The 25,773-nt window shown below is 38.9% G+C and overlaps 1 protein-coding gene across 1 annotated transcript; it reads left to right on the top strand.

Moving 5' to 3' along the window:
* Window positions 1-860: 860 nt before the first annotated feature.
* On the top strand, window positions 861-24,950 carry PI4K2B (phosphatidylinositol 4-kinase type 2 beta). The gene is made up of 10 exons (XM_060777868.2): window positions 861-1,239; window positions 5,175-5,344; window positions 14,587-14,787; window positions 15,180-15,311; window positions 17,474-17,627; window positions 18,881-18,948; window positions 19,327-19,426; window positions 20,782-20,915; window positions 21,320-21,379; window positions 22,438-24,950. Exons 1-10 carry the CDS (start codon window positions 957-959, stop codon window positions 22,609-22,611), a joined length of 1,476 nt encoding a protein of 491 aa, XP_060633851.1. The 5' UTR covers window positions 861-956; the 3' UTR covers window positions 22,612-24,950.
* The last annotated feature ends 823 nt before the right edge of the window (window positions 24,951-25,773 follow it).

Here is a 25,773-nt window from a genome sequence, read left to right on the forward strand (position 1 = left end):
GAAAGGGACCCCTAAAGGACAATTATATGTTGCATGTTCCAGAGTAGGCAAACCAGACAATCTCTATATCAGCACTGACAAAGAAACAACAAGAAATGCTGTTTACCCACAAGCATAAAGAACTTACACAAATTAGAAACCAACACTTTCTCATTATTTTCCAGGTCACCAGACTGGGCCACAGCAAGGTGTGGCAGGGGAAGGCTAGTAGTCATATAACCCAGAATGTCAAGGCAGAAAATCCCACAATATTATTATTATTATTACTTTATTTGTACCCCGCTAGCATCTCCCAAGGGATTCGATGCGGCTTACACAGGCCGAAGCCCCAAAACACAATACAACAATACAATACCTAAAGCAAATTAAAAACAGTTAAGCAGGAAAAACAGTAACAGTAACAATACAACATGACACTATTAAAACTGGGCCGGCCAGAGTAGGGGTACAAGATTAAAAGTGCTGATGTGGCGGGAGGAATGTAGGATTATAATATAAGTGCAGTGTGCAGTGATCTTGGTTCTACTTCTAGGTAGAACCTTGGTTCTACTTCTAGGTAGAACCTCTAAGTGCTTCTAGGATTTGGTGCTGGAGGTTCCTAATCTGAAAAGGCACATCGGAACAGCCAAGTTTTCAGATTCTTTCTGAAGACTGCCAATGTAGGGGCTTGTCTGAGATCTTTGAACTGGCTTATCTGAGTCCACACTGCCATATATTCCAGTGCAAAGCACAAAATGTGGAATTTGATGCAGCTGTGTGGAAGAGGCCTGAAACACTGCCCTCCACTGCCTCTATCTGACTCTCCAGCCTGGGCTCCTCCCTCAACTGGGATCTGCCCCTCGGCGCATGCGCAGCAGCTCATAGAGGCGGGCTGTCTAACCCGGAAGTTCCGTCGTCTCCCAGGGGCGGCGATGGGGTCTCGCGCGGGAGCCTAGCTGAGGGAGAGGGGCGTGCGCATGCGCGGGTTGGGCCCCCCTATGGCGGTGCCAGGGCCCACTCTTGTTCAGGAGGCCCCGGCTGAGGAGGAGGAGGAAGAGGCCGACGAGGAGCTGCTCCAGCTGGAGACGGAACCACCGCGGGTGGAGGTGTCCCACAGGGCCGCTCCGGGGGCCGCCGTCCGGCTCAGTCTCAGCCGGGGCTCCACGGCAGAGTCGGACGATGAGGGCGAAGGCGACGAGGAGGAGTCGGAGCCGCTCCTGGGCGCCTCGGTCCGGGGAAGAGAGGGCCTCAGCGCCGCAGGTGAGGGCCTTGTGGGCGGGAGAGGGCCCGCAGAGAGGCGCCTGCCTGCCTGCTGGGGGTCGGAGCAGTGGGCTCCCATCAGACCAGGCACACTCTCTGGGCCTCAGAAAGGGAGGCCCAAACGAGTGTTGTCAAGGCAACCCCGCGAGGATTCCGCCTCAGGGTCAGAGGCGCCAGAAAGGCAAGCAGCAGGAGGAAATGCATCCCAGGGCCCTTCCACACAGCCATACAACCTAGACCAGTGGTTCTCAACCTGGGGTCCCCAGATATTTTTGGCCTACAACTCCCAGAAATCCCAGCCAGTTTACCAGCTGTTAGGATTTCTGGGAGTTGAAGGCCAAAAACATCTAGGGACCCCAGGTTGAGAACCACTGATCTAGAACATCAGGTCAGTCTGTCATGAAAAATATCAATGCAAGTTTGAGAAATATGGATTCGATATAATGATGTGTGGGAATGAATGCAAGAATGGAAGATGAATGTATAATTTTGGAAGCACCAGTAAAATATTAAGACCTGCAATGACTAACTACCTGCTTGCTGGACTGTGGTTGGAAGTTGCTAATAAGACCTGAAAAGTAAACTCTGATAAGAACAGGACAGTGATAATATAAATGTTTACAATGTTGAGGGAAGTCAACACAAGCCTTGTGTTTGTCTCTTTTTCCATTGTTTTATTGTTTTTTCCCATTCCCACCCTCCACTCCTTGTGTTGTTCATTCGTTCAGTCGTCTCCGACTCTTCATGACCTCATGGACCAGCCCACGCCAGAGCTCCCTGTCGGCCGTCACCACCCCCAGCTCCTTCAAGGTCAGTCCAGTCACTTCAAGGATGCCATCCATCCATCTTGCCCTTGGTCGGCCCCTCTTCCTTTTACCTTTCACTTTCCCCAGCATAATTGTCTTCTCTAAGCTTTCCTGTCTCCTCATGATGTGGCCAAAGTACTTCAACTTTGTCTCTAGTATCCTTCCCTCCAATGAGCAGTCGGGCTTTATTTCCTGGAAGATGGACTGGTTGGATCTTCTCGCAGTCCAAGGCACTCTCAGCACTTTCCTCCAGCACCACAGTCAAAAGCATCTATTTTCCTTCGCTCAGCCTTCCCTAAGGTCCAGCTCTCACATCCGTAGGTTACTACAGGGAATACCATGGCTTTAACTAGGCATATCCTTGTTGCCAGTGTGATGTCTCTACTCTTTACTATTTTATCGAGACTGGACACCGCTCTCCTCCCAAGAAGCAAGCGTCTTCTGATTTCCTGGCCACAGTCTGCATCTACAGTAATCTTTGCACCTAGAAATACAAAGTCTGTCACGGCCTCCACGTTTTCTCCCTCTATTTTCCAGTTGTCAATCATTCTTGTTGCCATGATCTTGGTTTTTTTGATGTTTAGCTGCAACCCAGCTTTTGCGCTTTATTCTTTCACATTGATTAGAAGGCTCCTCAGCTCCTCCTCGCTCCTCCTTGTACGTGCAATTTATACATCAAACTACAGAAGTTACATTTGAAATATCAGTCTCAGTCTTAATTTTTCTACTCCACATCTTAGCACATTTTCTAAATAATTCCTAACTGGTTCCCACATCCTCTTAGTTATTGTGACCTTTTCAATTTTATAACATCCAATAACAACTGGATGTTGTTATTGGTGAGATGTCAAGACTAAAGAGAGACATTATGGGGGTCAGCGAACTGAAATGGACCGGAATGGGCCACTTCACATCAGATGACCACCAGCTCTCCTATTGCGGACAAGAGGAACACCGAAGAAATGGAGTAGCGTTCATAATTAATAAGAAAGTTGCTAAAGCAGTGCTTGGATACAACCCAAAAAAATGACAGAATGATTTCAATTTGAGTGCAAGGAAAGCCTTTCAACATTACAGTGATCCAAATATACGCCCCAACCACAGCTGCTGAAGAAACAGAATTAGATCAGTTCTATGAGGATCTGCAGCACCTACTGGATAATACACTAAAAATAGACATTATGTTCATTACAGGAGACTGGAATGCCAAGGTGGGAAGTCAAATGACAACTTGGATCACAGGCAAGCATGGTCTGGGACAACAAAATGAAGCGGGACGCAGGCTGATAGAATTTTGCCAGGAAAACTTGCTGTGTATAACAAACACTCTCTTCCAACAACCTAAAAGACGGCTTTATAAATGGACTTCACCAGATGGTCAGCACCTAAATCAGATTGACTACATCCTTTGCAGCCAAAGGTGGCAGACATCCATCCAATCGGTGAAAACAAGACCTGGGGCTGACTGTAGTTCAGATCACGAACTTCTTATCGCTCAATTTAGAATAAAACTAAAGAGATCAAGGAAAACACACAGACCAGTTAGATATGATCTCACTAATATTCCTAGCGAATATGCAGTGGAAATGAAGAACAGATTTAAATCACTAGATTTAGTAAATAGAGTCCCAGAAGAACTATGGACACAAGTTCGTGACATTGTTCAGGAGGCGGCAACAAAGTACGTTCCAACGAAAAAGAAAACCAAGAAGGCAAAATGGTTGTCTGCTGAGACGCTGGAAGTAGCCCAAGAAAGGAGGAAAGCAAAAGTAAACAGTGATAGGAGAAGATATGCCCAATTAAATGCGGAATTCCAGAGGTTAGCCAGAAGAGATAAGGAACTACTTTTAAACAAGCAATGCATGGAAATCAAAGAAGACAACAGAATAGGAAGGACAAGAGACCTCTTCCAGAAAATTAGAAACATTGGAGGTAAATTTCAAGCAAAAATTGGCATGATAAGAAACAAAGATGGCAGGGACCTAACAGAAGCTGGAGAGATCAAGAGAAGGTGGCGAGACTATACAGAAGATCTGTATAGGAAGGATAATAATATCGAGGATAGTTTTGATGGTGTGGTGAGTGAATTAGAACCAGACATCCTGAGGAGTGAGGTTGAATGGGCCCTAAAAAGCATTGCTAACAACAAGGCAGCAGGAGATGACGGGATCCCAGCTGAACTGTTTAAAATCTTGAAAGATGATGCTGTCCAGGTGATGCATACCATATGTCAGCAAATATGGAAAACACAAGAATAGCCATCAGACTGGAAAAAAAACAACTTATATCCCCATACCAAAAAAGGGAAATGCTAAAGACTGCTCAAACTTCCGTACAGTGACCCTTATTTCTCATGCCAGTAAGCTAATGCTCAAGATCCTGCAAGGAAGACTCCAGCAATACATGGAGTGAGAGTTGCCAGATGTACAAGCTGGGTTTTGAAAAGGCAGAGGAACAAGAGACCAAATTGCCAATATCTGCTGGATAATGGAGAAAGGCAGGGAGTTTCAGAAAAATGTCTATTTCTGTTTTATTGACTATTCTAAAGCCTTTGACTGTGTGGATCATAATAAATTGTGGCAAGTTTTTGGTGGTATGGGCATACCAAATCGGCTTATCTCTCTCCTGAGGAATCTCGATAAGGACCAAGTAGCAACAGTAAGAACTGACCATGGAACAACAGACTGGTTCAAGATTGGGAAGGGCGTACGGCAGGGTTGTATACTCTCCCCCAAGCTATTCAACTTGTATGCTGAACACATCATGCGATGTGCGGGGCTTGAGGAATGCAAGGCTGGGTTAAAAATTGCTGGAAGAAACATTAACAACCTTAGATATGCAGATGATACCACTTTGATGGCCGAAAGCGAGGAGGAGCTGAGGAGCCTTCTAATCAAGGTGAAAAAAGAAAGCACAAAAGCTGGGTTGCAGTTAAACATAAAAAAACCCAAGATTATTTATTTATTATAGTTATTTCTGAAACTGCTACCTCATTTTTTTCTGTCATGAAGGAAGGGACTGTCATATTGTTTAATCTCTACATAACCCTAACAAATTTTAAATATTTTCTATGTTTAGTTAGTACTTCCATATTAGTACAACTCTACTAATTTGAAATGATTTATCTAGCACATACGGGAATTATTGGATGTACTGCAGAGATGAATTGCTTCTTGGACGATGATCCTGAATTTGGTGAAATCATGCAACGAGCAGAACAAGCCATAGAATGTGGAGTTTTCCCAGAAAGAATTTCCCAAGGGTCCAGTGGGAGCTACTTTGTCAAAGATTCTAAGCGAGTAAGTGTATTGTTATTGAGCATTTGTAAATGCTTTGTTGTTGATAACAGTTTAATTTTGCCGAAGTTTTGTTATGGACAGAGCTAAATATGTGTAGTTATCCTGAAGCTTATTTAATTAATGTTACGTTATTGTTTGTGCATAGGTAAAATGCAAGCAGGGAAATACTAGTAGTACATGATCAAAAATCTCTTGTGAGCTTGGGAGTTCACTTCTTATTATATATGAAACACAGCATCGATTTGTATAGCTGGGATAGGCAACTGTGCTGAGGATGTGGGTCACTATTTTTACCCCTGTACTTCTTTTTCTGCTCCTGTTGTTTATGTTGGTGGAGTTAGACCAAGAGGCATCTGGCTTATGGTTATAAGTGACGTTAAAAAGCAGTTTAAATCCAAGTGTTTCAATTGCATTGGCTTGTGCATTTTATCATAATAGCCTGATAATATTAATAATAGTTTAGCTTTTCTTTGAAATACATAATTAGGATGGCATATTGTAATTCAAAATCTAGGCTGATTTTTATGGTATATTTATACTGACAAGCATGTACCAGTTACTGTCTGAGATACTGTCCTATCAACATAACTATGATGATAAAGCTCCATCATATTTTTTTACATTTGATGATGCCATCTAATTTCACAATTTCAACAGTGCTGCAGTAAAAAAAAAAAACACACACATTGTGAGGCACTTGAGAGCAAAATGAAAAATAATGTCTGCAGCACTCTCCTCATCACATGCTGCGAATTGACAGTCGGAAAAAACCTTTGGAGCCTGCCACTAAGAATTATGCTGGACTTGTATCAGATATAATAAAGTGATTGGTAAACCAGGAATATGTAATCCCATTCTCATCTGTATGAACAAGCTTGAGAAGTATGCAGAAGCTTGTTAAGTAATATTTACGAAGGTATGTTCAGTCATAAAATATTTACATAGTGGCCCTTAAGTGCCAGGATCCAGTGGTATTTTTGTTAGACCAACTGCTTCTGTTACAGTCAACAATCTCTTCTCCTCTCTGCAACCATCTACATACTGCTTTGGAGGGCTAGGAAATTCTCTAGATCAAATTTGTTGATGCTATGTAGTGGAGAACTTTCTCTGTCAGTGGTCATGCCCATAGACCATCACTTATGGAAATATACCACTGGATTTTGGCTAAAGTACTGTATATACCAGGCATGGACAAACTTCAGTCATCCAGGTGTTTTGGACTTCAACTCCCAGAAATCCCAGCCAGCTCACCAGCTGTTAGGAATTGTAGTTGAAGTCCAAAACACCTGGAGGGGTGAAGTTTGCCCATGCGTGGTATACACTCATGTATACATTGACCTCATATATATGTTTAAGGCAGGATTGGGAACTCAAATTATGGATTTTAATATGACAAAGTTATTTGAAAGCACCAATGCTGACTCAAGGGGTAATTACCCTTAACCACTGCCACCTCAATTTTCCCACCCAGGCATTGAAAAAGGGCAGAAGTGGTGCCATGGAAGAGAGAGTAGGGAGTGGTGGTGCTTATTTTATGTTCTCCCAGGATAGACCAAAGTCTTGCCTTTTGCCATTTATATTCAGAGATGGTTCCTTTTATGTATATATAAGAGTTAAGGTTCAGATCTTACATTGAACCAGGTTGTTTGGGTTTCTTTTTTAACAAACATTTCTAGACTTTTACATGAGTATATAGGGTCTTTTTTCTTGTAATTGCATCATCTTCTAGCTTCTGTGTATGTATACTTTAAGTTTCAAACAAGCTGACTTTAAAATGAATGTTGCATTACAGCATACCATTTCAAACCAGTTCTGTTACCTTCCTTTTACATTGTGTTGTAATAAGCAATCATTTGCTTCTTTCTCAATTCTTTTGCCTCACATGTAATGTTGAAATGATACATCTAAAATATACAATTTCTATGGTACACACTAGTTATCTCTAGATATAGTCTGTACCTCAGTACGCTTATTTGGTGCTTTATGAAGACAAGCTGAGGCATTAAGTGCTTCAATGCTTGCTGTTGGAAATGCAGACTAATTTGTTTGGAGATGTACCTGAGGGAGATTTTGAATTTTAAACAGCAAATTAGCAGAAATACTTGCTAGTGAATTTATGTTGGAATAGATATACCACTGTTTGATTTGAAGCAGTTGAAGCATCAATCCTGCATATAAATATATCTCTACACCTCTTTGCTTAGGAGCCAGTGTTCCTGCTTCTCACATGAGATGGTGCATTTCACAGTTGCGTTCATAACTAAACAATTTCTTTTTATTCAGTAAACACTTTTTATATATTCTTTGTTGTTTTTGCTATGGCTCAGAGAAAGTATCTTTGATTTGACTGTAGGCATACTGTTTGTGTGAATATGTGCATAAGGGAACAAGTGGAAACAAAAAAAATTAGAAAATCTCCATCTCCCATTTTTTACCATTAATTGGACCAATGTTCTTTTCATTGCTTTTATTTTTAATGTATTTTTTAATCAACAAAAAGCAGATCAACAAACCTACAGTCAACCAAATATATAAAATGCTAGACAAAATACATAGTTACAGAACCACACCCGCCAACAAAAACAAAACCATTTAAATACTTTTTCTTAACATTGTCACTCTTTGACTATTAGTAGCACTCTTCTAATTCAAAAAATCAATAGAAAAATGTTGCCTCCATCTCTGATGTAAAAAAGGTAATAAAACATTATGTTACATTATACATAATAGTAACATAATAACAAAGAGTGTAGTGGTTAAGCATCAGAGCATGACACTGGAGACCAGAATTTAAATCCCTATTTGGCTACAGAAATCTAGTGAGTGACTTTAGACAAGTAACACTCTCTCAGTCTTAGAGAGAGGCAAGGAACCTTATCACATTGGGATATAATCCATTTATATCAATATGCATCCCATATTTTTAGGACTGGATGCATACTGTATTGAGACGGGATGCATACTCTCTTCATCACACCCGATTATTACGATTCTTATGATTTGAAAATACTGCACTTTGACTCATCACACCACAGAAAACTGGCTCCTCCCAATCTATTCAAATTACCCCTGTCGTTCCAGGACCACCTGCAAAAAGTGAATATCCGCGAAGTATGGATGCTACACACACACACAGACACACACAAACAAACAATTTCACATCAGCAAGTAGTGCCTCAAGCAGCCACTATGCAAGTCCTACTTTTGTTTTTGGTGTGTATTAATCCACTGAGTATATCCAGACATTCTTTTCTTTTTAGGGAGCTTGATGCCTTTCCCACCTTTCTTTCTCTGCACCGGGTTGGTCTTGTAACGTCACACGGGTCCTCCCTCCCGACCCACCTGCCATTCGCCCCTCTAGACCTGTCCATCATCCTTCCCTTCCTTCCCCCAGTTTCACCTGGAAGGGCTCCCATCTGCAGGAGAGAGTGAGGAGAAGGAGGAAGCAGGTGAGGAGGAGGAGCTGGGCAAATGGGGCGCCTGCAGGAGGTGGATTCCCAGGCTAGCATGTCCCACTATGCGCATGGCAAGGAGAGGCGCAGCTCCAGTGTAAATATATATATTTATTGAAAAACTGCAAAACAGTGAAAAGCAAACCGTGAAGTAGCGAGAGAACACTGTATTTCGAAAAGCACAATTAGAATTCCATAGGCAAATAATCAGGGATGCTTTGCAGATGGATTCTGATGGAATAATGGCAGGATGGGGCAAATGTCGTGTGATGGGACCCGTTTGAAATCATTCTCAAACAGTCTCAGAAACAGAGTATTTTCTAATATGATAAGGTCCCATGACGAACCACCAGCCCCACCCACAAAAATGTCAAGAAAACTTGGCAATAGATTTGCCTTAGGATTGTCATAAGTCAGAAATGACTTGAAAGACACACAAAAACAATTATTACATACAACACTTATAAATAGGGCAGTTTCAAGCTTGTAATTAACTTTTTTTTTCATGTGTGACTCAATCTAGAGAGAAGGAACCTGTGAAATATCCCAAGAACAGGATTCTCCAGAGGACTGAGCTAGTATTTCCTAATAATTTCCTAATCCTTTGTCATGGTGATGAACTTAGCTAAATTCTCTTGACTTGCTCTTTGACACTCGTCACTCTACTCCCCCTGCTTTACCTTGTAATTTAATCCCATTTTAGTAAATTTATTATTCAATCAAGTTTTATTGTGTTTTATTTTAGTTAACTATTACAGGAGTTCTAGCATAGTGATTGGTGTCCATTTGTCTGTGTATTTTTGTTTTTATCTTTTATTGTTGCTATAGCCAGTGGACTAATCAATTAACAGGTCTATCTATCTATCCTAATAACTTTTTAGTTTGGGTTTCTGACCATGCTAATCTATATCAGCTATATTGCTTTCCTTTTCTTTCTGTGTTGGGTTTCTTCTTTGAAGCCATGGTAGTAGGAATTCTTTCATACTTGTATTTTTCTACTACTTGCAACTAGCACTATGGTTTGTTTTTGTTTTTTGTGAGTTGCTTTGACTTAACGGTATTGAGAAAAGCAGGATATGTTATTTAAACATTTTACTATACCAAACTTGCTAAAACATGTTCCATATTTTAAACTTCACAAGAACCCATGCTGGAGCAAAAGGAAACAAAGAGTGGTGGGTTGGATAAATCAGAAAATACAATGCACACCTATATGTAATTTCAGCTATCTTGGCTGAAACAGTAAGAGACAACAACAATGTATATTTGAAGCTGGAAGCCAATTTCCATGAGAAACAGTTTTTTATATAGCCCTATTAATTATATATAGTTTATGTTGATGTTGCATGGAGTGCATTGTGGTCTATGCCAGTAAAACTGACTCAGCTCTTTTAAACATTTTAAATTAGCATTCTGCAGTCTTGTTTACAGTCAGATCTAGCAAGCAGAATGAGAACTCTTTGTTTGTGTAGCTTAATGACTTGTAAAAAGCCTAGGAGAACTATGCAGCTTTTTGTAACCAAGAAGACAAAAAGCATTATGGCCTCCTAGAGACTAGCCGACATGAGTTTTTAATGTGTCCTTGTTAAACATGAACTATGCCATAACATTTTCATATCTGCTATGATACATTGAAGCAACTCCAGACTATAGTACAGTACATGCAGTGCCAAGGTTATAGGCAAGATAGGTTCGGTAGCTTAGAGAAGACAATGAGCTTAGAGAAGACAATGATGCTGGGGAAAATGGAAGGAAAAAGGAAGAGGGGCCAACCAAGGGCAAGATGGATGGATTGCATCATTGAAGTGACTGGCTTGACCTTGAAGGAGCTGGGGGTGGTGATGGCCAACAAGGAGCTCTGACGTGGGCTGGTCCATGAGGTTACGAAGAGTTGGAAACGACTGAACGAGTGAACAACTACAACAAAGGTTCTGTAGGTTTATTCTTAAATGCCCCGTTCAGAAGATTTCACCTTTCTGTCTGCCATAATTGGATTTTGTAAAAAATGGCTTGTGGAAACAAAGCCTGGTGATATAGCTACTTTTCCCATGGTAACTCTTACAGGAGTGAATTTACCTTCCTAGGAGTAGATTTCTCTCATTTCCTGTTGTGTCAGCCCCATTACAGATGTCTGTAACTTGGGGACAACTTCTACTGTAGTAAAAGAAAGCAGATGTATATTGCTGCTGATACTTTTAAAGTATAATTACAAAGAAAAGAAAAAGAAGAAAAAAGAAATGCAAGGGAATATGTAAGTTAACATAGACTAGGAATAATGCACATTAATTAATATAAGCTGAGCAGGAAGACATAGGTAAATCAGCAAGATCTTGCAACCATTCTGTGATAGATTGCAAATATTTATCTGCCCAAACTTGGAGTAAAAGTCTGTCTTTTTTAAAACAGTAAAATCATACAGGATTTAATTTAAGTCTAAAGTAATTTTAGATATTGAAGCTTCATCAACGTAAACAGTGTTTAACATATGTAAACTAAACTTGCTAGTTTTCCTTCTTGTTTGAGTATAATTAATACTTTAATACACTATAAAGGCTTCATTGTCCACATATAGGCATTTGAAGAACTTGCAAATGTAACTATTGTTATGGCGTACCCATGGGTAACGAACTGATAGATATCTTCTACTATTGAGAAAGGCAAGAATTCAGTTGATTCAAGGTTTACATTTCACTAGCAGCCCTAAAATAGATTGTCTTGGAGTCTTCAATTTATGATTATCTCACAGAATAAGTACAGTATTAATTTTCTAAAATTAAAACTGATCCTATATTTAAGGATCTTAGGTCACTGTATAACAAAATCAATTTACACAGTTTAAAACAATGTAAAACAATAATTTAAGTTGACTAAAAGCATATTAAGCATTTCAAGAAGTTAAAACTTGATCTAGGTTCTTGTGGGTTTTTTCGGGCTATATGGCCGTGTTCTAGAGGCATTTTCTCCTGACGTTTCGCCTGCATCTATGGCAAGCATCCTCAGAGGTAGTGAGGTCTGTTGGAATTAGGAAAATGGGTTTATATATCTGTGGAATGACTGGGGTGGGGCAAAGAGCTCTTCTCTGCTGGAGCTAGGTGTGAATGTTTCAACTGACCACCTTCATTAGCATTTAAAATAATTTAAAACCACTTTCAAGCATTTCAAGCCATAATACGTGTGTAGGTTTAGATGAAATCTGTTAGACCTCAGAGCTTTAGTGAAAGGCCCAGTTTTACTGGGCATTAGAATAACTCACTGCTACCAATTAGGCCTTTAAGGGCAGGATGGTTCACAACCAAGGTTCCACAACAGAAAATGTGCACTGCCACAAAGTAATGTCTCCATTGGTTAAACACAGGCAAATTCCTTCAATAAATATGAATTGTTGGGCGGATGTATATAAGGAGAGATGCACCTTCAGATATCAAAGTTCCAAGCCATTTAAAGCTTTAAATATTATCAGTACCTTAAATTTCATACTATATTGTACTATAGGAATTATTATTGTCTTATAACACATTTATCTCACTCCCCCTCCACAAAGCTTAGAGCAGCTTTCGCATAACTACATTGAAGTCTTCATGTGGATGCAAATTCTTCTGAGGAACGTCTGCTTAACTTAAATAGTAGGCAGTACATACCTTCTAGACAAGTTGTAGTTTGACTCGATTCTTTAACCGTATTACTTAGATTGTCCAGTAAGAAATATTTTTAGTGGTCGTTTGCAGAAGCTAAGCTCGGAAAGTGATTCCTACATGAACTAAGATACACACGAGACAAAGTGTTAGATGAATAATGTATTTCCTAGTAAGTTGTAATTACATTATTTGGAGGCCTGACCTTGTTTATTATTATAGAAGAAGTCATTATGTCTTCTGCTCTTTGGCATTTTACTATAATTAATCATTATTTTGGTCTTTTTATATATCAAATAACACGCTATATACAGGTCATAATTAGTATTAATCAAATCAATATCACACCCAGGAGTACTGTATTTTCCTGCTAGGGGTATAATACAACCCCCAACTTTTAAAGATAATATACAGAGTTAGGGATATACTCACTGTTTAAGACTACCCCTCTTCCAACACTATGCCACAGCGGCCCCCACTGCTCTCCTTTCAAGAACCTCCTCTGCCCTCGTCGCTCACCTCCTCCGAACGCCACTGGGCTTGCCTAGGCCCAAGGAAGTGCTTCCAGATGACGACTCCCAACAGACCCGGGTGGCAGTGTGCCTTGGATGTTCTCACTGAGGCATTCATGGAGCCGTAGGAGTCAGGGAACTACTGCTCCCAGAATGCCTCAGTAAGCACATTCAAGGCACACCGCCATCCCAGGCTGCTGGGAGTCGCCTGGAGGCGCTTCCTTGCACCTCTGGATGATGACATCCAGAGGCACATTCTGGGAGCAGTAGGAGTCAAGGAACTATGGCTCCCAGAATGCCTCAGCAAACATATTCAAGGCACACCGCCGCCCAGGGCTGCTGGGAGTCATCGTTCAGAGGCACTTCATTGGGCCTAGGCAAACCCAGTGGCCTTCGAAGGAGGTGAGCAGTGAGGGCAGAGGAGGTCCTTGAAAGGAGAGCGTTGGAGGCCGCACGGAAAGCCCAGCGGACCATCACCCCTAGCCGGCTCCATGGCAATGCGGCCTGCCACTCCTCCTCCCCATGCCCTCCGTCCCTCTGCCCTCCTCTTCCCTCCTCCTTCCCTCCTCAGGCGTGCCACTAAGGGAGATTTTATTATGTTCTTTTAATTATTATTATTTTAATTTATACCCGGCGTACTAGACAACCTCTGACTTTTCATAAGATTTTCCAGGCTTAAAAAGTTGTCTAGTACACTGGAAAATACGATAGTCCTGGTAGGAGTTCAAACCGGCCATTAAGCTGCTTTTTAAAATGTTTCATGAATTGTCTAAAGTGGAGAAAATGTAATTGAGAGTATCTTATGACAGCAGTAAAATGTTCTCAGCTCATCTATATTTTGGAGAGTGAGTGGAGCAGGAGTGTTGAACAAGAAAAAAATGCTTTTACTATCTGATACAGACCAGTAGTGTTAACTCTCTTACTGCAGACTGAAATATTGATTACAATCACCTTGTTGATGAGGTAGTAGAGATTGATGGTGGCACTTCTCTAAGAGAGGCTTTGAGAACTATCACTTGATCTATTTTCACTGGTGAAATTCTATAGCATAGGTACTTGTCTCTGCTGGCCTACATTAGATGTTTTCCTGATACAGAGAGATAGTAGAACATGTAGATATATAGATAAATCCATCTCACTAAGTGGCCATGGGTTAAATCCAGTGATGTTTATCTGCCTCTTGGAACCAGTAGAATGGCAGCGTTGGGAGCAAATAGAAATCATTTTTGCATATATCAATGCAAAGTGATGATTCTTTTATTTCATGGTTTGCTGCCTTTCTGTTAATGGTTTTTCATACTGTAACTCTACTTTAGAACCTGGAAAAGAAAGTGTTTGCAAAATGGCTTTTGTAGGAACAGCTGGAAGCTTCAACAAAAGGCAGTCAACTTAGTCAACTTACCTGTGTTAGTTCACAAAGGCACCACACACAATACATAATGACATTCCTGTGTCACACAGTGCAAGTGGAATTTATAATAGTGGATATTGTAAGACAGCTGAGACCTCTAACCAAAATGAGACAACATTCTATTTTGAAAAGGGGAATTGGATTAATTGTTGAAGAGACAGTTGCCCATCAGTGATGAAATGCCTAATGGAATAAATGCATCTGATTTGCTCATTCTTTTCTCTTTCCTTCTTAGAACACTATTGGAGTGTTTAAACCAAAATCTGAAGAGCCTTATGGTCACCTGAATCCAAAATGGACCAAATATTTTCACAAAATCTGTTGTCCTTGTTGTTTTGGCAGAGGTTGCCTTGTTCCTAATCAGGGATACCTCTCTGAAGCAGGTGCCTGCCTTGTGGATAGTAAACTGGGATTAGGAGTGGTACCTAAAACAAAGGTAAGAACAATTTGCTATGGAAATCAGTCCAGTAGAATTAATATGTAATAATCTGCTTTACATTTTTGCTTTATAACTCCACAGAGAATAAGTCACAAACTATTGTGATTTATTATGCCTTCTGTTTTGGCTGTATTGTGTTTTATAGTAAGAGCTTCCATGTAAATTAACCTTTTCAGTTTGATCTCTCCGCCTCCCCCCTTCCAAGTTGATTTATTTGTCCACTGTTTGGACTAGGGAAAATATTTCAGTTTCAAAAATTGTTATAAATTTGTATTGTATCCCAACATTCAGACTACTGTATTTCCCAGGTTGGTAAAACGTCAATAATAATAACACACCATTCTTAAATATCAATAATAGAATACAAAATAAGACTTGTTTGTTTTAAGGTTGTCTGGATTGTTAGCGAGACCTTCAACTACAGTGCAATAGATCGTGCAAAATCCAGAGGCAAAAAATACGCTTTAGAAAAAGTGCCAAAGGTTGGCAAAAAATTTCATCGCATAGGACTACCTCCTAAGGTAAGCCTTTCAAATAGATTTTAAAATATTTTATTCTGATGGTATTTAGAATCCTAGAATCTAGGAGCTTTAAAACAAGTAATCTAATTCAACTAAAGAAAACTGGACAGAAAAACCATTCAGTTCTTGGCATTGATAATCCTATACTGTTTCCCTTGGTTTGCTTTCTTAAAAATATCATTCATCATACATGATATTTTTTGACACTCAGGGGACCTTTGAATCACTGTGATATAGCTTTAGGAATACAGGCAGTTTTCGTGTTACAAATGATTCATAGTTAAGAACAGAGATGAGACAACAGGAAGTGAGATAAATCTACCCCTAGGAAGGAAATTAACCCCTAAGTCATAATGGGGGGAAGAGGTCTTCACTGAAGCCCACTGAAGTACATTCCCCTCCCCAAATAAATTAAATAAATAAATAAATACACAAATAAATAATGCAAATTGTGAGATATTAATCTGCACACTTTGTACATTTTTCTACATCTGTTGCATCCCAGTTCAAGAAACGAGACCATAAGATTAAATCCACCACACTGGACTGTAGGAAAAGCAATCCTTGTTTATTGATGAAAAATTGGTTACAAAAGAAAGGTAAATGCAAAGTCAAAAAGCCACAGAAAAACACAGCAGTCAGTAGAATCTTTGAACTTGAGCAAAATTTCAAAAGCCACAATACAAGAACCAGGAACCTGTTAGTCTTTTACTAACCATGAACTTGATAAATACAAGCCTCTGGGATTACCGGCCATGAAACACAGGAATTCTGCCAAGGCACAGCCACAGTCCCAAACGTTGCTTGATCTAAAGAGGCACCCGGCAGGAGGCCTCTTAAACCAAAGAAGCTATTCTTTGAAACGCCCCTTGACTTTGGAGCCTGGGCCTGTCTCTCCTGTAAACGAAGTGACCTTCGTAGAAACTGGGAAATATTTCTGTCTCTAACTATCTGTTCTTTTTGGTCCTCATTAAAAACCCCAGGTGGAGAGATATCATGGCTAGTTTCCAAAACATTTTCCTCCAGCTGTTGAGTTTCATTTTCATCACCGTTGACCTCTGTAACAACAACAGATTCCACACTGTCAGGGTCAGGGAGAGCTTGCTCAGTTGGAAAAACTATCAGAGAATCCGGTTCACACAGATCAGGATCAGGCTGAACCCCAACAGCATCTGGACAATCAAAATTTAGTTCCAGTTGTTTTTGAAAATGGAATATACACAATCATGAATATATATATATAATATATATATATATATATATATATATATATATATATATATAGTCCAGTGAAGCAACTTCAGTAATTCTACAACTGCTTCACTTTTTAATAATAACCAAGATCTCTAGATTAGCGTGGCCCAGCTATTGAACTTCAGTTCAAATGCCAAGAGCCATTATTTCACTTTGATTTTCTTTTGTGGCACCAAATCAATGTCTGCTGCCAATTTTGTTTTTAAAGCTGTTTTGAAGTTCATTGCAAGTTGGTTTAGACTACAGAAGCACTGCAATAATAGGTATTGTATATACTCTAGTATAAGCCTAGTTTTTCAGTCCTTTTGTAGGCTGAAAAAGCCCCCCTCGGCTTATACTTGGGTGAGTGTCTTGGCAGAAAGGCGTGGGGCTGAAAAAAGGGCTTATTTCAGCCCCACACCTTCCTGCCAGTACCCTCGCCTCTGAACACCGCAGCTCAGCTCCCCTTCCACTCCTTCTCTCTCATCATAGCGCACACTTTCCTCTCCTCCTCTCTCAGCACCAGTCTTTCCCACTTTTCCTTATTCATATACACACAGCATTTCCCCCAAAATGTATGGGTGATTATTGGAAAGACATGTAAACACATTTCCATTGAAGGTTGGAATAATGATTTAATCAGAGTTGGACAATCTTATCTTTATTTCTGTAAATATTCAAAAACATTTAACCTATTGATGCCGCAATTAATGAAATTTTATTGGTATCTATTTTTACTTTGAAATTTACCAGTAGCTGCTGCATTTCCCATCCTCGGCTTATACTCAAGTCAGTATGTTTTCCCAGTTTTTTGTGGTAAAATTCGGTGCCTCAGCTTATATTTAGATTGGCTTATACTTGAGTATATACTGCACTTTTAAAGTCAATGCTGTTTCTTTCCTAAATGAAGGATTTATTTTAAATTGTAGGTTGGCTCCTTTCAGCTGTTTGTTGAAGGATATAAAGAGGCTGACTATTGGCTCAGGAAATTTGAAACAGACCCTTTACCTGAGAATACAAGGAAACAATTTCAGTCACAGTTTGAGAAATTGGTTGTGCTTGATTATGTCATCAGAAACACTGGTATTTAGTCATTTATGTTACTTTGGCTAGAGAGTGGGACTCTTATATTGTATATTTCAAATTTAGAGATAAAAGTATATGTGTTCTACAATCCATTCCAAAAATTGAGAGGTTTGAACATGTATGGGTATATATAGTTAGACATATATATAAATAGGTAGTTATTGTGAATGCTAAATTTGAGATTGGAAGAATGGCCATACATATCAGTTTTCTTCAAAAGTAGCGATTGGTCGCTGTTTTGATGTAACTAGATTAGAGAACATTTGCCTTTGTTATTGAGCTTTTTGTATATGAGAGGAACTATCTACTCCAGGAATTAGACCTTTGCAGCTTTTGAAAGGCTTTTGTACTGCAAATCCGATAACTCATTACTGGCTATTCTGGCTGGGGCTGCTGAGAGTTGTCAGATATTTTCCAAAATTTTAATTATTTAGTTAAAATACGCTGCTTCAAACATTTTTTTAAAAGGCCATTAATTCAGTTCCATTAAAATTATGTAATTAAAATACACTGTAAAATAATTCAAAACATAATTTAAGCATACAAAAGAAATTGTAAGTTAAGATGTGCAAACTAAACACTGAGCACACTGCTTTGAATACTTTTTTGCCATATGATTAAAATAGATTAAACTCCTGCCAAAATAAAAAGGCCTTAAGAAGTTGGTGGAAAGAGAGCAGAGAGGGAATAAAATGAACCTCCCATGGGAGGGAGTGCCTCAGCCTGACAGCAGACACTGAGGCTGGATCTACACTGCCATATAATCCAGATTGTCACAGTAGAGAATCCAGATGATCAAAGCATAGTAGACAATCCAGATCATCTGCTTTGGATTATATGAGTCGATACCGCAATATAATCCAGTTTAAAGCAGTTAATCTGGATTTTATATGGCAGTGTAGAAAGGGCCTGAGAAGCCTCTTTCCTCAATCTTCACCAACTATGTCTACAATATGAAGATGGTGGACCTGACGAAAAGCCATCCTCTGAAGATCTTTGAATTTAGGCCACATCTTTTAACTAGTCTGCACACAAGCCTGTAAGGCTTTAAAGCATGACGTGGTAACATGTCCATGCTCTCATGAATACTTCTTAGTGGAAAAAAGTTTAAAGGTTATAATTCTGTTGTTTCTATGAGGGCAAGTTCTTTAAATACTTTGGAGAAACACCTCTGAATTATTCATTCAAAAATAAGCTTCTTATAGACACATACATTTCACTAACTGTGCTTCTCTCTACTTTCTTTGAAGACCGTGGAAATGACAACTGGCTAGTCAGATATGAAAAAGAGAATGATGGAATAGACCTTTCCGATAAGGTAAGACAAAAAGATGTTTGTAGTTGCACAATATAGGATAAATGAAATAGTTGGTCTAGTCTTGAGATTTGTCTACAAATCTGGTCTATGGCATGGGATTCTTTACTTTCTCATCTTGTTTCCTACAGACGAGGATTTAACATGAGTGAAGAATTTATGTTTATCAGTTTAAGGGAATTAACTGTTTCCATGTGATATAATAACATGTATGTTTATAACATATTTGTTTTGCTCATTTAATATTTTGTCAGAACTTGATTATTATCATTGTGATGCAATGATTAAAATGCATGCAATATCAAGATAAAGAAAAATGAGAAGAATATATGCCTTATGCACCTAAATTCTAATTTTCTGTATACATTGTTCTTCTGATAGGATATCCAGTGGATAAATGATAAAGAATCAATTATCAAAATTGCAGCTATTGATAATGGTCTAGCTTTTCCTTTCAAGCATCCTGATGAATGGAGAGCATGTAAGTGTTTTTTTTTTTAATGTTGATCACAATTATTGTTAATGAGTCACTTATATAAATGTAACATCAGTGGTTTTATATATCCATTAATTTCTCTTACTGAAGAAATAAAGTTTCTGATCTTACCAACTGGGCAAGGACTCAGATAATGCTTTTCCCACTAGGGCCTCAATGACCTGTTTTCTAGAGGCGCAGTTCTGCCAAAAGGCATCCCATTTTGGTGTCCATTGTTGGCTGACACCTCATTCTCTTTACCAGAAAGTTACTTGAAAGGGTTTTCATTCGGCAAAGAATCGGCCCATTGGCTACAATGGGAAATTTTAAAGGCCCAATCCTCAGTCATTTTAAGGCCTATCTGCATGAACCCAACCTCAGTTTTAGATCCCATTTACAACTGCAGGCCTGCCAAGTTTCAAAACAAAACACCAATCTACTGATTTTTAAGGAATTATTTTAAGTTTTAATCACAACATTTTTATAATAAGACAAATTGCAAGAGAGGGTTCTGGGAATGGTAGTTTCCAGTTGTGTCCATTCCCAGCCAATCAGAGCATCGACATAACCAGGCTTTTTATTGACTGTGAAACAGAGAGAGAAAAACTTCAATTCCCATCATGTTCTGAGAGGAGACATTTCAATGCCTGCCCTATGCAAGTGCTGCTGGGAAAGCGAGTTCCCAGCAGGGCCCTCTCTGGAGGAGGAGCCTAGGAAACTTTCCAAACTTTCCAAAAAGAACACTGCTGCTGGGGAGGGAGAAAAGACATGGCAAATCTTTGCCTCGGGCATATTGCAGATTTAACCCCTTCCAATCCAGGAACTGGAATCCCTCCTCCCTGTTCTGTTTTCAGAGATTATATAAAACAGCTCACCAAATACTAAAAAACAGTTTCGTTCAAACTGATAGGGCCCAAGCCTACTGTTCTCTGTCTTGTCTATAATGAAATTGAAGAGGTACAGGATAAGGCACTGAGGATTCCTGGACTCACCTTTTTGGAAATTCCTTTCAGACATGTTAACTAACTTCCCTTCTTGAGTTTGAATTAACAGATAAAACTAAAGCTTTGGAGAAAATGTAAAGAAAGAATGCTTGTATTTGCAGTTAATTTCTGGTTTCTTGTTTTAGCATGTCTATTATTTCCAAAAACGGACTGACAAAAATGCAACCTAACAATAAATATAAAGTATATTTATTTATAAAATATGAAATCTTTGACCATAACAACTGGGAGCTTCAATTTTTAGCATGAGGTGAAAACCGTTTGCATTTCTTGGTATCAGTGAATTGAGCAATCCTTTTGAAAGTATTCAATTCAATATACTGTAATTGAGAAATGCCTCTTTCACTTTTTTCCTAGATCCATTTCACTGGGCTTGGCTTCCACAAGCAAAAGTCCCTTTTTCTCAAGAGACGATAGACTTGATACTTCCTCGAATTTCTGACATGAACTTTGTACAGGATCTTTGTGAAGATCTTTATGAGCTGTTTAAGGTAATTTCAAAAATTGGACAGAAGCAATTACAGTAAAATATTTCTAATATTTGAAGCTAAGAAAGGTCAACTCTGATTAGTATTGGGAAAGGAGACCACCACTGAATGTTATTTCAGAGGAAAAAACTGGCAAAACCACCTCTGAGTATTTATTGCCCAAGAAACCTTGTGTGAAATTCATGGGATATGTGACTTGAAGCACATACACACATAGTATTTGTTATGTGGAAGGAAACTTAAATGCTTTTCTTAATTAGCTGTAGTAACAAAGAAATAAGGTTAATTGAACCTTTCAAATACACGTTTTTAAATTATTTAATACAACATGCTTGCAATCCTTTATTTATGGTAAAAATTTAGGTGGGTTTGATTTTAACTATGAAACTCTTTTGCTTTCTTTAAAGACTGATAAAGGGTTTGACAAAGCTACATTTGAAAGTCAAATGTCTGTGATGAGAGGACAGGTAAGCATAATATCTATCAGTAACGCTTAAAATATAACTGTTTTGAATCCCCTTTGGGGAGATAAAGCAGGGTATAAATAAACATAATAAATAATAATACATTGGGGATTTTTAAACTACTGAGAGCTACTATTCAGCAGATGTTCTAGAGCTAAAATGCTAAATCTGCAATCTTATGCAAATATTTCTGGGGGTATTGAATTTTTACTGTGAATTGCATCACATCTTGACAGTTTTTCCAGAAGTTAATGGGCCAAATAACCAATAGTATTTCTCCTGATGTGAAACTAAATGTCTCTAAATGTCTCAAAGACTCATAAGTCATCTAACAAGTTACTGGACTTTTAAAATAGAGTATTGAGTGTGCTGATCACCTCATAGTTAATCTAGCATCCTCCTAACTTCTAGCAAATCTAGTTCAGGATCTTCTTGGTTCCAAGGACTATAGTGTGTAAATCAGTGGTTCCCATCCTGTGGTCCGTGGACCATCAGTGGTCCACAAGAATGAAACTATGGTCCACGGCCTCACCATTACTACACCATTGCCTCAAAACCACATGGCAAAAAGAGCACCTGGTCTCACGGAACCCTCTTATGTGCCAAGGCAACGGGGATGTCGGGAGCAGAGAGGCTGACTACCCTTGAAAGATTACTACTACCACATTATTAAATATGTTTTTCTGTGGGTGAGCAGATGGTGACTATTGGATGGCATATGTTCTGTATCAGAAACTACAGCTGATGTGGTCTACCCAATGCAGTTTTCTGAAACAGCACCCCAAATAACCAAACCAAGTCTAAAGTTGACCAAAAACTGATTTGTAACCCTTTTGATACTAATATTGGAAAGTGATCCCTAGTCAAAGTGGTCCCTGATCAAATGGTCCCTGGTCACAGTGGTCCCTGGTCAAGTGGCCCTGGTCAAAAATGGGTTGGGAACTACTGGCATAAATGGTTTGTTCCTTGCTCTGTGAGTTAGTATGGACGGGACCTGTAACTGGAAGCCCATCTTGTCCATCTTGCTAACTTCTTAATATCATGTATTTTAATCTGTATAGATACTTAACCTTACTCAAGCACTGAAAGATGGGAAAAGTCCTCTTCAGCTTGTTCAGATGCCTCGTGTGATTGTGGAGAGAAGTCAAGGTGGAAGTCAAGGACGAATTGTTCACCTGAGCAATGCGTTTACACAGACTTTTCATAGCCGAAAGCCTTTTTTTTCCTACTGGTAGAAACAAGTAAATATCTTCATTTTAGCAAGACTTTTGACTGCGCAAAAGTTTTGGAATAATAGAGTTCTGCTGAATACAGAGTGCTGGACTGCCAAAACCGTGGAACTTAAGTTTTGTATTTTTGAATGTAATAAGTTTACAGTTTGTTTGAAATTGTGAAAATTTACATCAGGGAAATGAGGAGCTTGTCCTATACTGTATTTTTATAAACAGTTCAATGTTTTCTGTATTTAATATTAAAAGGGAAAAAATAAAGTTTACAGATACCAAAGACTACTTTTGATTAAATTGTAGAAACAAACTGTTCTGTTGCATATAAATGTTGGAAATCAAAATCCAACTTCACTTGCTTGAAATCACGCATGTTTTCATTCCTCTGTTTGAAAGTTACTTGACATTTCATCTTAAGTTACCAAATTGCTACATGAGTTTTTATTGATTTTATGTATTCAAGAGTTATAAAATTGTTTCTTGCTCAACTAATTGGCACCTGAGATTGATAATATTATATAAGTATGTGAAAAATAAGACAGGTAGATTTATTCATTTAAGAATCACTTTTGCACTGTGTGGTTTTAAAAATAATGACTTACTGCATGAAATGCCTGTACCAATATGTGTTTTGTGTTGCAAGTGGAAGAAACCAAGCAGATGTTTCCATTTTTTGTTTTCTCTGTGACATGTCAGCTTGGAATGTAAGGCTTGTCTCACTCCACATGAACTGAGTTATTGACAAAATTAATTGAAACTTCTGATTCTAACTTGTCTGGAGAATCAGGCCAGTCTTACTGGCTGTTGTGTCACAATAGACCAGGATGGCATATTCACAGTTCATTTAGTTGTCCTACCTCCTTACAAGAGAAGCCATGCAGGGGCAATCAAGCATTCTGACATTTTGGATTAAGCCAGAATTGTGATTTTATCATAGCACATAAATGGGGCCAGTGCCATAAACCCAGAAGAAACAATTATTTCATAATTTGCAGCAGTTATCTCTTCAGTGGACTCACACATGACATGTCCTGTCTTGTAGGTAGTTGCAGTCTGTTGCTCGCCTTTCCCCTACCTGTGCATAATGTATAATGTGCCATTCATACTTCATTTGTGCATTATCTATGTAGACAACAGTTCTGCTCGCAAATGGATTGAGTGCATCCAATGGGTCTCTAAATATATACGGGTCATGGGTTCTGTGGCGCTCACTGTTATATTCAAACATCTTCATGCATCTTTCCATCTGTGTAAGGTACCTGTTGTACTCGATCATTTTGAGTTGTTTCCTTTGGGCTAAAAATCTAATTATTGTAGGCCCACTGAGTTATTGTTTTATTTATGTTAAGTTTTGACATACCAATGAGCAGTTAATTCAGTGGATCTATAATAGTGGGGAGTAGCAATTGGATTTTAGGCCTTTAAGTCTCAGGAGGAAAGTAGATAAGTGCATGTTTCATTCCTCTCAAGTTCTTATTGTGTCTTAAAGTACCTCCAAAGATTATTTTGTTTGTTGCGGACCAAGTTCAGGATTAGAGTAACACTAGTGAGATGCTTACACACACAGATTGACTCTGATGATGGTTGTAGGCAGTTATATGGATATTCTTTCATATTGATATTTGTGGTTCATTTTAAGGTTGATGTATTGAGAAAATAAATTCCATATATATATTTTTCTTAAGGTAAATCAATATGCTGCACTTTCACCCCAATATATATTGCAAGACCATAAGACCATTAATGCTAGTTAAATTAATAATGTGACACCAAAGTGGATAACTTCTATTATTAACACATTGTCTCTCTCCTACTGTCTCCTGGGTTTCAATACTATACCACCTAAAATCTTCAAAGGATTCACCTTGTACGTTCCTATCCATTTGTTGTCACAAGACTCCCCAGCGGTTCAATTTATTTTATTGGCCTTAATGTATGTAAATATCGATGCCAAGAGTAATTTGGGATACAGAAATGAGTAATACCTGCTCTAAACTGAGTGTTGAGGACCTCAAATAATATTTGTAGCAAAAATTGCTTCTATGACAGTTATGTGTTTCATTATTTCTAGTGATGCTGTATCTTAAGCTGCTGAGCAATACTCTTGAGCTCTCCATATGGGTCTATTTTTAATGATTTATAAAGTGGTAGTGAAACAATGTAGCATAGTTGGAACAGTTCACTTGATATACTAAGCCTTAAAATATAAAAGGTACTGTGGGTTCAGATGACAAGACATGCTCAGAAATTTACTGTGGCTTCAATTTTTATGAACTCAACATTTTAAAAAATGTATAAGACTACCTTACTTTACTCCTAAAATAATAAAGATCATGGTCTGAAATACATCTCTTTTCCACAAGTGTCTCATTGATTGCCTTTCATTTGATTGACGTCAACGTTATTCACAGATTAGGTTAGAATGTATATATATTCAAAAGAGGGAGAACTTTAAAAGGAAAACACTTTTGTAACAATAATGTGAAGTCAAGTTGTATATCAAAGATCTAAAGTAATGTTTTCTGGTTGAATATGGATTCAACCTTTGGTGGGTTTTTTTCAGAACCTCTTGTGAGTCTCCAGTGGTGCAGCAGATTAAACCACTGAGCTGCTGAACTTGCTGACTGAAAGGTTGGCAGTTTAAATCTGGGGAGTGGGGTGAGCTCCCGCTGTTAGCCAACGTAGCAGTTTGAAAACATACAAATGTGAGTAGACTAATAGGTACCGCTCTGGCAGGAAGGTGACAGTGCTCCATGCAGTCATGCCGGCCACATGACCTTGGAGGCATCTACGGACAACACCGGCTCTTTGGCTTAGAAATGTAGATGAGCACACCAGAGTTGGACACGACTGGACTTAATGTCAAGGGGAAACCTTTATCTTTAATTAGAGACTACTCATTCTGACCTATAAGGACACAAGGAAAGTAACCTTATTGGTAAGGATCACACACCAGTAGTTGCTAGGGTTTCTGTAGGATATTCCCTACCGGCTTTCATTTCTAAAACACCAAGGCAGTTATAATAGTAAAAGGAGAATGGAAGGAATTCTTTTTTAAAAGCAGAAGAAGTATAAGTTTTCATTGCTTGTCAATATTGGAGAGATATTGACAAGCTGGAATGTGTCCAGAGGAGGGCGACTAAAATGACCAAGGGTCTGGAGAACAAGCCC

This window comes from Anolis sagrei, chromosome 5, assembly GCF_037176765.1.
Source record: "Anolis sagrei isolate rAnoSag1 chromosome 5, rAnoSag1.mat, whole genome shotgun sequence".
Taxonomy (NCBI): Eukaryota; Metazoa; Chordata; class Lepidosauria; order Squamata; family Dactyloidae; genus Anolis; species Anolis sagrei.

Coding starts and splice junctions, on each gene's coding strand:
- PI4K2B (XM_060777868.2), top strand. CDS start 957: ATGCGCGGGTTGGGCCCCCCTATGGCGGTGCCAGGGCCCACTCTTGTT. Junction 19,427..20,781: donor TCCTGATGAATGGAGAGCAT/GTAAGTGTTTTT, acceptor CTTTTTTCCTAG/ATCCATTTCACTGGGCTTGG. Junction 20,916..21,319: donor ATCTTTATGAGCTGTTTAAG/GTAATTTCAAAA, acceptor CTTTCTTTAAAG/ACTGATAAAGGGTTTGACAA.